Below are 13,740 nucleotides of genomic sequence, written 5' to 3'. Positions count from 1 at the left end.
GAGCTAGAGATATCGGTTCATCGGCTAACACGTCGTACAATTTGGTTCCCTAAGGTAAAACGTAAGCATATCGTATATGTTATATCCATGCCGCATGCCACATAAACGATATTCTCCGAACGTATCCGTCAGATACTCCGGACACGTAACGTAATTGGCGCACGGTCGAGCCAGTCAAACACTTAACGCAAACCAATCGCGAACGGTAACCAATACTTAAGTGAAATAAACCAACAACTAGCTCAAATAATTGTCACTTAGAGCACAGCCCACACCGCCCCCATTTCCCTCTCTTTCCACCTGCCATTTCATGCCGTGCCCCACCCGATTGTCAACGCCGTGGGCCATATTCGATTTGGTCAAAATCAGGCCTGGGGTGGGGGGGTAAAGTCGGGCGACAAAAATGTTGACAGCTGTTTTGGGTCGTAGCCCCGCCGCCCCACCACCGTGATCCTTTCAATTTCAATATGAGGGAAAGCAGAAAACAGGACAGAAAAAAGGAAAAAAGGAAAGAAAGCATGCAACATTTGCACCTGACCAGGGTGACACCATGAAAGCCCCGAGTCCGACAATGGCATTGTTAATGCAGCCACTACAACTTTATTATAGCCCAACCCCAAAGCCAAAGCCAGTCACAGTCGCAGTCGCAGTCGCAGTAGAGGAGGGTCCACTTTTGCCGGCAATGACGGTGGGCCGCCGAGTGCTTGCCGAGGCGGATTTTAATTTACCCTAATGCGTCTATAATTCGAGCCATTAGTGCAATCACATTAACAATTTTCCACAGACCACCCTTTTGTGGTTGCGCGGAGAGTGTGCGGGCGGAGGCCGCGGAGGGTAACAGGACAGCTTTCCGACAGCGACACGGTGGTGGAGATCTCCGTGGCAGGAGCTGATCCAATTAGATCGGTTTGAATCCGCACATGCGAACATCGAGGACATTGAATTGGCCCAAAGTATCGTAAGCCAATCAAATGGTTGGGCGTTGGGATCGGGATCGAGATTATTACCCACAGATGTTCAGCCAGCGGGGAACCAGACTGATTGGAGGGTTGGCTATTTTTCCCCATCTATTGAATGCGAGTACGTGGTAGCTCTCAAAGGAGACGCTTGTAAGGATTATACGAGTATATTTTCCCTATATTCCTGTAAGGCCTATCTGTTAGCTACAAATTAAATTGTATGACTATGATTTTAATATCTCAAAGATCTCAATAAAATATTAAAGATATACACTCATTATTCCTCCCTACCAGTGCTCCTTCCGAAGCTCCACCAATGGCACACTCGTACCATCCCAAGCACCACTTCCGGTGTACGCATGACCACAGACAGAGCCCCTGAACAGTGCACAATGTACATGCCTCTTATGTGCCCTCAGACACGCACTTGCGAAGGGGTTTCCATTTAATGGTCGCATTTATACCAAAATATTATTTCATATGTTGACACTCGCACGTAATTAGGCGCCGACTGGGCTCCGATTGTTCACGCTTGATTGACTTTGACTTTGACTGCGACTTTGAGTGACAGACAACAGGCTAGGGGAGCGTCGCGTCTCCTTCCCTCCTGGGCCAGTGGCCTGATTAAAAATCAATCGCTGAGCGTCTAATTAGGGGCCCACTCGTTCAATGAGAGGCCGCAATTAAGGGCCATAATACCCAGAGCCCCGACGCGACCCGCCCCGGCCTCCACGCCCGCTCCAGAACGGGCACGTGTCCTGGCCAAATAGAGTAACAAAAAGTTATTTAAGCCATAAACGAAGCCAGCAAAAACAAATCGCTGCTGAATGGGGGAGAGTGTTTATATGTTTTTGATATTTATTTATGCCTTGTCCAACAAATTATGCGCTTCAGTTGCATAAAAAGGCGAGGCAGCCATCAGGCAACACGTGCCGCCGACTCCTGCCCTGCCCCATGGCCCATGGCCCTGCCGCGGGCCGCACTCTCTGTCATTTTCAAAACTGAATGAATCTGCAGTGAGCGGAAAATGGATTTCTAATATTTTCCACAAAAAAAAAATAAAAAAATAAGGAGCAGAATAAAAAGTATATACATCAATTTAAAGAGGGAAAAGTAATCATAAAACATGAAAGGAAGAAGGGCCGAAGTGTTTGATACTCTCGCAGATCGGTGGTCCCTTTTCATCTATATGATATTGATTTTGTTTAAGCCTAAACATGTGCCTATCGGTATACATTGGATTCTCAGTGGAAGGTTGAATGGCTTCGAAGCGAGGACACTTTTGGGTTCGGGAAGCTCTTGGGGTCCTTCAGGCCGAAAACCCGATCTAGGTCCGATCTTTTCTGTTCTTATTAATGTAAAATAAAGTAGCAATTAGTTGGGCACAGGAACAGACATGTCTGTATAGATTTATATATATATATATATTCCACTCTACTGGGTTGAGGATCCTAGCTTCTGTTCGCTGCTAACAAAACTAAAATGCTCTCTGCAAGGGTGCAAAGAGAGGCATGGAGAGCTGGGCTTAAAATATGCTGGCTGCTCTCCGGGCTTCACGCAACTTTTCCCACAGGACGTCCGGGCTTAAAAGTTGAGAAAAATGAAACTTTTATGAGCGCATCTCGTTTGGCTTTTTTTTCCTAGAGTTTTCCTTATACATAAACTTATTTTTGTTGTATTTCTTATCTTGGCCGGCCGAGCAATATTCTTTTCGATTAAATGCTTGAGCAGGCACACGGCGGACAGGCAGACAGGCGGACAGGCGGCCGGAACAAAATGGCGCGCATAAAGAGTCGCAAAGTGGCCGGAGAGAGCTCTTCTGCGATGTCCTCCCGGACTTCTCTCGGTCTCCGGATGACGGACTCCTGCACGGACTACGCCTGCTTGAGTCGCTTGGCCGGCCCCGCCGATGGGAGGCCGCTGTCAAACTCGGATATGTTGAGGACCCGCGACTTGTTCAGGCTCTTCATGAAGCTACTCCGACCAACGGCGCCTCCTGCTGGGGGTGGTCCTCCTGCCGCTCCTGCCTTCTTCTGTTCCTTGCCTTGGATGTCCTTTGGCTGCATCTGACGCACTTCCCCGCTGACTGTGGTCGTGTAGACGCGTCGCTTGCTGCGCTTCTCCTGCTGCATCTTTTCGGGATCGCTGCAACGATAAACGATATGATAAGATTGCTAGGATTTCGATGTCTTAACGCTTGGAAAGCTATCGATAACTTACCGCTCCGTGTAGGTCAATCGATTGGTGGGTGGTGGGGCCTTGGGGGCGGCATGTTTGCCTGCGAACTTTGTGGGGGCCTCCTTGAGGGCAAAGCTCTTGGCGAAGTGTCCCATGTGGGCGATGCGTACGTTGAAGATGGGCTTCAGCTCTTTGGGAAATGTCGAATAGAACTTCATCCAGGACACAAAGGCTGCAAATCAAACAAAAGCGGAGGGAAACAAAGGTTAGCGACAGAGTGAGAACAGCCGTGTGGGGAGGGGGGCAAATGTAGCATGTTAATGCTTTTAGAATTAATTGATGTCTTGGCTTAAGTGCTCTCTGCCTCATGTGTGCATGTGTATGAGTGTGTGTGAGTGTGTGTGTGTGGCATTCATTACAGAATAAATTTGTTAAAATGACAAATGAGCAATGTCACCAAAGGATTTCCACATCCATGTCGTCTCCATTGTGCGACTGACTCTGTGTGGTTTGGCTGTGTTGCTGGGTTCCGTTCTGTTCCGTTCCGTTCCTTTGGTGTTGTGGGCATGTCCTTGCTAATTACGCAGCACTTATGCCAGGCAAATCCAAATTATACAACAATGATATCAAATTACCAACTGCGGTGGCACTCACCAACAAAGACCGCAATTGTTACCCCGATAAGCATCTCGAGCGAGAGACAACAACGGCAACAGCAACGGCGACAGTGAAAGTGAGATATGTAAATTAGATGTGAAATGAAAAATGCAACGAAATGTACGAGGCATGCCTCGTATCTACATCAAACAAGGCAGATGCGAAGTGGCAGACGAGCAGAGGAGCGAAGGCTGTGCGCACAATGGCAAAGAGGTACGGTACTCGTGTGCATCATATCATCTCCAACTGGATATGGAAAACAATTGAAACCGCAACAAATCCTTGTGTCAAGGACCTCACGAGGGGCCAAGTATTCAGCCTGAATACCAAGAGACAGATCCTATACAGGAACTAGTCTCTGGAACATAGATACATATCTATTTAGAGCCGGAAATCGTACGGAACATAGAAAAACTTAAATTTTAACAAATAAACCAACGAAACATATCTTTTTACCTAATAATTAATAAGCCATACAATAAAATAAATCTGAAATCTAAAATGAACAATTTATGATAATGAAAATGGGAATGGGATTGGTCTGGATTGGAATTATGATGTACATTTGGGATGTATAATGGGATAATGCTGGCCAACGAGAGTAGTTTTTGTGGAAAAGCTGGAAACCTGCGATATGGAATGGATAGAGAACACAGAAGACCCCACTGGAGATTGTTTAAACCTAAATATGTTTCACGAGACGATTCTTTTGGGCTGTTTTGGTTTTTTTCTGGCTTCGTTTCAGTGCTTGGAGTCGATACCCCAATAGCCTGCCAAACAGAAACATTTTCCAGCTAGTACGAGTATCATTAACCAAATGAAGCAGTTCCATTTCCTTTTTAGTGTCCCATAATTGATTGCTCATGAATCAGGGGCGAGGAACCAACCGCAGGCCGCAAATCCGAGACACCTCAAGCTCCCACACACCCACCATGACCAAGTCGTATCCGGGGGTGGATATGTGAGGAGTACGGGGAAAGCAGATCCGGGGAGTGGAGAGAGAGGGTGTGGTGGTAGCCGGACGAGATGGATGAAAAGACGTTCCTGCCCAAGCAATTAACTCACAGCAGCCGTCCCGCCTCGTCTCGTCTCGGTCTCGGTCGTTGTTCAGTCCGTAACCGTACGCCGGATCCGCCGTACTGGCACTCTCACTCACACGCGGGCCATTCTTTGCGTAGAGTCAGAGAGTCCCTTTCGTCCTTTGTGTGGGTCTCTCGAAGTCTCAAAGTCAAGCCCTTGTCTCTGGGGCTGGCTTAATTGCCGCAAATGCGATTACAGTCAAGTGGCAGACATTAAATAAACAAAAAGTATGACGGCAGCGGATGTTTAGAGACGTCTGCCAGCCGGAAGTAGCGAATAAAATAAATGTCATTCGAGAGAATATACACCACTACTCCACTACTCTCTCCCACTCCATACCAGTGCCAGTCTCCTTTGAATTTGCCACAGAAACCGCACAAAATGGCTTTTATGCTACTTTGCCTGCCGCCTGCCTGTCGTCCTGCCAGCGTTTTGGCCCATTGTCTCCGCTGGCAAGGAATTTGAGCGTGATTGGAGTGGGTGTTGGGTGTTGGGTGGTGGAGGGTGGAGGGTGGGTGACCCTGGGACTGCCGACTGCGGACTGTGTGGCTAATGCTCCCGTCAGCAGCTCAACGGCTCAACGGAGGCCAAAATGCAAGCGGATATTTTATAAAGCCCGCGCGTGTCCATGCGGTTTTCGTTTGCTTTGTTGTACGTTGTAGGCGTGGCAAATTGTTGTGATTGTTTTTCCTTTTGTGTCCTTCTTAATCCGTTCTCTCTCTCGCTCTCTCTCTCACGCTGTCCCCTTCGAAGGGTTTCACTGGCGTAGGATTTTCGCCAAAGGCCTGTTTTTGTGTGCTCATGTGGTACTCGGATATGCGGATATACGGGGCATATAGCAGTCCCCTAATAAGTGGCTTAAAATGGGCGAAGGCGAATGCGGAGCTAGTGGTTAGTCAGCCACAAAGGTACACTTCCTTCTCGCCTGATGACTATATTTCAAAGGGTACTATCTAGGGGGGAAAATCAAAAATGTAGAGACATAGAAACTGAACAAGTAAATTAATATGAAATACAAATGTACACTCAGAATTGCTATGGATGGAACGGGATTTACAGATCTGTTAAGAAATATATTCGGATGTTTCTTTATTCAAGTTTCTAAATACTCAAAAGGCTGGTTCCGCTTGTGGATTATACCAAAGATTTATTTCAATCGAGTCGAGAAAATGATAATCATACGAATGGAAATCTTCATCGTATATCACATTCCAGTAATTTATCATCAACAAAATGTAATAATAAGTAAAAGAAATTCTATTAAGGGGCATCGTGGAATCGAATTTTGATCAAGAGAGAACTCCAATCGAGCAGCCTTCTCTGGAAAGGTTGTACTGCATCGAATAAATTGAATAATCGCATCCAGAATTACACTAGACAACAAAACAAAACAAAACCAAACCGACTCTTTTTTTTTAGTGAAATAAATTATTCAAATATATAATTTAAACACAAGAAATATTACATTTTTATCGACTTTTCCTGACTTTTAAAAGTCGAAAAAATTGTTTGCATTTGAGAGATTAATATTTTCCAAACGGAAACTTCATCTTTCGATTTATAGTGGCATTATCAGCTTTTCAGAACTTCATAGTTCAGTACAACCAAATTTAATCCACTTAAGTTATGTGAAAAAAGAAGCACTTCTAAAAAACATTAAAAACAAATACCATTTTTTTTAAATTAACAAAAAAAACAAATCTTGCCACGAAGAAAAAATCCTAAGTCATTAAAAAAAATTGAAAGCGTCAAATCGATCTGATAAATTCGGTTTGGTCCATGGAGTAGAAATGGTGGAACATAGGGTTATTAATCGATTACTTTTTTGAAGTCATTGACTTCTTTTCGAAAGTAATCGAGGATTCGTCTATTAAATTTTTACAGTCATAAATTATTCATAAGCTCATCGATGATTTATCTACTCGATCGATATATGTATCGCTGATTCTTTTTTAAAGTCATCGATTACTTTTTAAAAGCAGTTTTCCTGATTGATGCTTATCAAGAATATCTCTACATAAAAGCTAACTAGCATCGAAAATGCTATCTTTTCTGTGAGGCACACATCAGGGGGCTTGGACAGCCTCTGAAAGGATGGATTCAAATGGAGAATAGACGTTTCTTTGTTTCCATAAAACTGCACAGAGACCATTAGTGTTTTGTTAATAAATATATTTGTGTGTGCCGTGCACGCAGTTTCCCTTGTGATGTGCTTGCCATTGCCTTGCACCCTTGATACGCACTGTAGCACACGGGGGAGCCACATAGTCATCTGTGGGAGATACTGAAACGTTGAAAGCTTGGAGCACAGCTGAGTCCCGCCTTGGATTGGTGGAAGAAAAAGTGAATTTCAACTTGAAAATTGTTTCAATTACCGATGGAAAGCGAGGGACTCTTGACTCCACTCCCACAGAACTACTCGTACCTCCTGTGCCACATTTTTTGGTGCCATCTCTCATCTGCCACATTTGCTCCTTTCTTCTCCCTGCTGATGGCTGATGTTGGCTGTTCTAACTGCTTTTATCTGCTGCTTTGTACAGTTTTGTTCAAGCGTAATACTTTTTAATGGCTTTTTGATTGGACGCAGCAAAGCAGCAGCAGGAGGAGCAGCAGCAGCCGCAGCAAACTGCATCTCTCTCTCTCTCTCCCCCTCTCTGTCCCCCAGTCTGTATCTGTATCTGACTCTGTCTCTGTCTCCGTTGGTTTTATTGCATTCCCCCACTCCCCCTTCGTTCGGTTGCTGCTCTCAAGTTTTGCCAAGTGGCTTCCTGCCTTGACGCTTGACTCGGCGCTTAAGTGCAATTGGAGTTGCCATTTTGACAGACTCGACTCGCCTCGACTCCTCTTCTCTCCTCTCCAGCCAATTCTCTTTCTAGTCATGCCTCTTTCTCCTTTCTCCATTTCTCTTTGCTGCTCCATCCATATCGGTTTTGTTGGCCTGCTGTTGCTGTCTTGCTATTGTTTTGCGATTGGCCTGAAAGCCATTTGGATATTTTGCTCAGTTTCCGTTTCCTGTTTCGAGTCGCCATCGGTGGCCGTCTCCCACCTCCGGCTCTTATGATTCATTTTGCATTCATTTTGTGCTCTGCTCTCCATTTGGCGGGGCGTTGTTCGATTTTCCATTTCCCTGGTCTCCTTGAAAACATGGGAAAAAGTTCTTCTATAGCGGCGTTTTTTTTCCCCCGAACCCCACAACAGGGACAACCCTTCAACCTGCTGCCGCTTCTGGCCCAGGGCCTTGGTAACATCTAATTAACTTTTTTCCTATCCCCCCATCCCTATCCATCCAAGGCTCCAATTACAATTTCAACAGGACATTAACATTACCATTGATTGGGTGGGGATTGACAGTTGTAAAGAGGAAACAAATAGTATAGCCCTGCACTTGCGATACCCTGTGAGGGGTTTTCCATTCCAATCGAATTGGGAGTTTCCCAAAGAATCCGTATGTTTTCAGGGTATTTCAAAGACCACCTCCCAAATGGAGTACAGTAGGAGCACTCTTTATCGATTCTACTGAGGATTCTGTAACCATAGCCTGGAGAGAGTCCTCTTTTTGCTCGAACGAGAGCAGGGAACCATAGATGTTCTTATAGTCATATCTATAGTTCCTTCTTTAAGCTCTTTTAATGGCTCAAACACCTTTTCCACAGCACCTTCTTTGTGCATTATATATTTAAATAGTACCAAAAGATGGCTATACCGATACTAAAACGTATATACCCTTTTCCACTTTCCGTTGTCGGCAAGGGAAATAAAATAAAGTATAAAGGGAAATAAAAAAAAAACTGAAAAAGCAGAAAAACAGAAAAGGTTCAGGACGATGAAAGGAGTCGCTGTTGGCCATTTGCCCCCCTGGCTATTGAGGGTGGAAGGAAGGAAGGATAGCTGGCTGGCTGGCTGGCTGGACAGGGGACAGAGAACTGGGCGGAGTGGAGTCGAGTGGATCCATTTGACACGCAATCGAAATTAACTTCAAATATGAAATAATTTTTGTGTTTTTAACGCGCGTTGCCCCCCGATGATGATGGCTGATGGCTGATGGCTGGTGTGGTCCAAGGACCGGGGACTTACGGAGACAGTAGGGGGCGTGGAGAGTACGTCCAACTTATAATTGGAAAAATAGCACAGAGGACTGTTTGTGTGTGTGTGTGTGTTTTCCCTCCCGCTTCTGTCTGTTTTCCCACTTTTTGTAGTAGAAGAGCGCCGAGCGAGAATTGTGTCGTAAAAAATCATAATTACAAAGTTAATGTTCTCTTGGTGAAAGAATTAAATTGCTGGTTCGGCCAGAGAGTCCAGCGAGTCCGGCGAGTGTCGGTCTTTGGGTTGGAATGGAATTCAAGCCAATTGGAAAAGTAAATGCCATGGGAACTGGCCAAATGAGACATTTGGAAAGGAAGGAAATGGAAGGAAAGGGAAGGAAAGGGAAGCCTCACCTTTGCAGGACTTGTCGTGCAGCTCGCGATCATCCTCGAGGAGCGTTTGGAATTTGTGCTGGAGATTGGACGCCGCCTCCTGAACGGTGCGCGCCTCGTCGTCGAGCGGCAGCAGGGTCTGCAGATAGGCGTACATGTCGCCCTGCTGGATCCGGATGCGTTTGTTCTCCAGGTGCCGCACAAACTGCGACTCGCTGGGGGCCAGAAAGAGCACGGCCCTGCCCTTGCGGCCCGCACGCGCCGTCCGTCCCACACGATGCACAAAGTCCGCCGTGGTCTGGGGCGGCGTATACTGGATCACAAGCTTAATGTCGGGCACATCGATGCCACGGCCCACCACATCGGTGGCCAGTAGCACACAGCTGGCGCAGTCCCTGAATCCCCGAAAGACGCCCTGACGCTCCGTCTGGGTCATGGAGCCGTGCAGTCTGCAAAAACAAAACGAAAAAGTCAATGGAGATTCGATATTCGATCTAGCCCTGAAGCTTTATCGTTCAATCATACATTCGATCCGAGTGTATGCTCATGTTCTATGGGAAGATATTTTCATTCTTAAAGGAGTTTAAAGGACCATAACATAACATAGTCCTAGTGTGCCATAGTCATCCGTTGATATTGTACATTTTTGAATATTTAAATGAGTTGCACACGATTTTTGCCATAAATATTAACCAGAATATTTCGCTCTCGTTGATCATCGATCATGCAAATGATCATGTAAATGCAGCCTATATATTTCTATATACGATATGAATATGGAGAACTTTGCAGATCTTAGAGGCACAGACGAAGATGACAGACAAAGATGGACCCAAAGAGCTAGCGGAGTACATCCAGGACCCTACACAGTGGCCTTGATCATACATGGCCTAGGAGGCTCTATCATCCTAGCTTCCACAGACTTCTGTGTAACATGGCGACACGCCCTATCCATTATTATGATATTAATGATTCTTTCAATTAGGCTTTGTACAGAAATATCCTTAAATATCTTATCTAAAATCTATGTGGCATAACAGTCTCTACAGCCTCTATTGTCTTTAAAGTCTCGTATAAATGTACTTGGAGGTAATGCCAGCCATTGATCTGTTCCCACTCCCCCACTCACTTGAAGAAGCGCAGTCCCTGGAGTAGCGGTGTGCTGGTGTCCTGCTCGTCAGAGTCCTCGTCATTGTCCTTGACCTGCTCGTCGTCCTCGTCGAGCACGCGCCGGGTGAGGGCCTCGTTGAGCATGTCGTGATGGAAGTTCACCATTTCCGTGGTGCTCATAAAGATGATGGCCTTGAACTGCTTGGGGCTGGCGGCCAGTTCCTTGGCCAGCAGCGAGGAGAGGGCCACCAGTCGGAGCTTGGCTGGCACCACGATGTAGCTCAGGTGCAGATTCTCTGGGATGCTGAGCACGCCCGTCACATCCTCCTGATACTCACCCAGGCCATCGTCCGGCTCCAGCTGGGCCTCGATCGAGTCCTTCTGGTAGCCCTCCTTGCTCTTGAGCGCTGCACTGGCCGCCTCGTCGCTGTTGTCGATGTAGAGGGGATCGCTGAGGGCGAGCCCAGCCAGCTCCTGGACCTGGGCGGTGAGCGTTGCGCTCAGCAGCAGGCGCTGCAGCTGCGGCAACTTCTCGTCCTGCCCCTGGGCCTCCAACCGGTGCTTGTCAATGGCCTCCACCAGCTGCTTGACGTCCCGCTCGTATCCGAGCTCCAGCAGGCGATCGGCCTCGTCCAGCACCAGGAATTGGAGGCGAAACAGCTTGAAGGAGGCCGTGTGCAGCAGATGGTCGACCAGGCGGCCCGGCGTCCCCACCAACACATTGATTCCCTTCCGCAGGCGCGCCTTCTCGCTCTTGCGACTCTCCCCACCCAGCAGGGATCCCGGTACGATCCATGTGTAGGGCTTGACCAGCTTCTGGAAGAGCTCGTACGTCTGCACGACCAGCTCGCGGGTGGGCACGATGATCAGGGCCACGACGCCGTCGGTGCGCTTGATATGGGGCACCTGGCCCTGGAGCTTCTCCACCAGCGGCAGGGCGTAGGCCAGGGTCTTGCCGGAGCCCGTCTGGGAGCGCACGAGCACATCCTTGCCGCTCAGTACGTGCGGTATGGTCTTCTGCTGCACTGTCGTCAGCTCTGTGATGCTAAGCAGGTCCTCAAGATTCTTCACCGCATGCGCATGCAGCCCGAGACTCGCGACTTTACTGCCAGCGAATATCGTCTCCCTGACGGGCTTCACCGTCCGCTGCCCCAGCTGCTTGAGGGCCTCCACATCGCTCTGATCGAAGAGTCCGATTTTCTTTGTGCGAAAGCGATTCATCGATGGGCCAGTGGACGTCTTTGATTCGTTTGGCTCCTGCTTCTGTTCCAACTGTTTTTCCTGTTTTTCGGGCTCTTCTGCTACTGCATTCTCAGCGATTTTCTTCTTTCGTTCCTCCTCGATCTGCGCCTTGAAGATATCGCCAGCACGTGGCAGTTTGTTGGGGTTCTCCGGCTGGCCCTTGCGCGCCTTCAGGGCGCGCTTGAGTTGCTCGTCACTCAGCTTGGACACCGGATTGCTGCGTTTCTTGCTGCCCATGCGCTCGGCCCTCGTGGTCTTGGGCTTGGTCTTGGCCACTGGACCAGTCTTTGCTGGCGCTGCGTTTACATTGAGCATAAGATCATGGCCCAGGCTGGGAGCTGGCTGGGATGTGGTCGCATTGAACATGAGATCCCCAGAGAGCGAGGAAGCAGGGGTAGGGGCAGCGGCAGCGGGAGCGGGAGCAGTAGCAGCAGCAGGAGGAGTAGGCTTTGCCTGGACCCTGGTGGGGACCCGTCGCCGCACTACTATGGCCTTTACCTTGGGCTTCTCATCTGCATTGAACTGGAAATCGAAATTGCTGGACGCCGGAGCGCGTTTCCCTGCCACGGGCTGCCGCGCGGTTTTCTGAAACGGAACGCGGACAATATTGAGCTGCCTTTCACAAATGGAAGTTCGGGGAACGGAAAACTCACCTTTTGTGGGGTCTTACCGGCCGATGCCTTGGCACTCACATTCAGCGATATGTTGTCCACCATTTCTATAGCATTTGGGGAATTATTGAAATATAGTGAACTGCTTGATCAAAAAACGTGCGCGCAAGCTGCTTCTTCCCAAGCAGTGCCATTCGCAACGGGACGCTAACAAATCAGCTGTGGTTGAAAACGGTGATGCCAGACTGTCAAATAAAGGTCAAGAGAGCGCCCAGTTTGAATTGCCCAACGGCAACAGACTATGTAATTTATTCAAATCAATTCGTTTATGTTTTTGTGGGTATTTATATATTATGTATATATATATATATATATATGTGGTATATATTCCGGCAAATACAATAACAGGGTTTTTTGGCTATAAAGAAATGCAGCTGACAGCTGCTCTCCCTCTCTCTCTTTCCATCTATATTACTCTCTTTTTCTGTCTTATTATTCCTACGACAAAAAAATTACTCATCTCACTGCCTTGGGCATGGATGAGGGTGCGTGTTGGATGGGTGGTGGGTGGTGGGTAGGCGTTGTCTGCATAAAACACTTCGTGGAGGGAGGGGTGGAGTCGCATCAGCCCCAACTGCGTGCCCCACAGATGTCAACCACAGACCAATGCATGACTGTGACGGCTGATGCTGCTGCTGCCTCCTCTGCTGCTGCTGCTTCTGCTGCATCCGTTCCGACTCCCACTGCTGCTCCTCCTTCAGCTCCTCCGGCAGCTGCCACGCCCACTCCCACATTCATCGGAAGGCTGCAGTGAATGGTTGCCGGCGGCTCCTGCTCCCCGGCCCGCTCCCGGTTCCGCTGTCGCTTGCGCTTCTGTTCCAGCTCTTGCATCATTTGCATGCCGCCGTGGCCGTGCGTCGTGTGGCAGGCAGCATACAACAACTATGCGGTCACATAGTACTCGCGCTGCCGCTTCTGGCACTTCTCCCGAGCAATGTAGCACAGGGCAATCGTTATCAGCAGGGCTATGGTCACGCCCATCCCAATGCTGACCCACATGATCTCCTCGTTGATGCCCACGTACGAGCGGCCTGGCCAGAGACGAGACAAGGATGAAACCAAAGAAACCAAAAGGATTCATGAATAACTGTGAATCAATCAAGGGAAATGTTCGATTGACTGGAATAGATGGGGAATGGAGAATAGAGGATACCCTGGGAGAGGGTGCACAGGTTTTGTCACATTTATGAACTTGCATGAGAGCTGGAGATGCATCTAACGAGCCCAAATCTATATGCATTTACTGCAATGGATTCAGGAATACAGGATAAACATATGCACTTATTATTGCTAAAGCGATTCAACGAAATCTGATCCAAATTAAATCATTGTCAGGAGGATTCTTGGAGGCCTGTAGTTGTGGCCTTTGTGGCATGACTTTTGGCACCAGCTGTACGCAGAAATGGTCATCTCTTTAAACTCTCATCA

General features: G+C 47.9%; 2 protein-coding genes across 2 annotated transcripts in view; both read right to left on the bottom strand.

The window, feature by feature from the left end:
* Positions 1–2,026: 2,026 nt before the first annotated feature.
* LOC6901237 (probable ATP-dependent RNA helicase CG8611) lies at positions 2,027–12,460 on the bottom strand. The gene is made up of 5 exons (XM_002133902.3): positions 12,295–12,460; positions 10,419–12,226; positions 9,311–9,738; positions 3,180–3,369; positions 2,027–3,104 (listed from the first exon to the last, which is right to left on the bottom strand). The coding sequence occupies exons 1-5, from the start codon at positions 12,355–12,357 to the stop codon at positions 2,834–2,836; spliced, it is 2,760 nt and encodes a 919-aa protein (XP_002133938.2). The 5' UTR covers positions 12,358–12,460; the 3' UTR covers positions 2,027–2,833.
* A 100-nt stretch (positions 12,461–12,560) lies between these two features.
* The window catches only part of LOC4814989 (uncharacterized), a 35,130-nt gene continuing 33,950 nt past the window's right edge, over positions 12,561–13,740 (bottom strand). Inside the window, exon 3 of the mRNA XM_001354583.4 lies at positions 12,561–13,343. Coding sequence (XP_001354619.1) covers positions 13,195–13,343 — 149 coding nt within the window. The 3' untranslated portion in view covers positions 12,561–13,194. The remainder of the gene's footprint in view (positions 13,344–13,740) is intronic.

This window comes from Drosophila pseudoobscura, chromosome X (assembly GCF_009870125.1).
Source record: "Drosophila pseudoobscura strain MV-25-SWS-2005 chromosome X, UCI_Dpse_MV25, whole genome shotgun sequence".
In the NCBI taxonomy this organism is placed as follows: Eukaryota; Metazoa; Arthropoda; class Insecta; order Diptera; family Drosophilidae; genus Drosophila; species Drosophila pseudoobscura.
The sequence above is the reverse complement of the archived record's forward strand: the minus strand, read 5'-3'. Positions and strand labels throughout refer to the sequence as shown.

Excerpts from the sequence above, each read along its gene's own strand:
- LOC6901237 (XM_002133902.3), bottom strand. The coding sequence starts at position 12,357 with ATGGTGGACAACATATCGCTGAATGTGAGTGCCAAGGCATCGGCCGGT. Across the intron at positions 12,227-12,294 it reads CCGGTAAGACCCCACAAAAG|AAAACCGCGCGGCAGCCCGT; the intron begins GTGAGTTTTCCG and ends GTTCCGTTTCAG. Across the intron at positions 3,105-3,179 it reads CGATTGACCTACACGGAGCG|CGATCCCGAAAAGATGCAGC; the intron begins GTAAGTTATCGA and ends TTATCGTTGCAG.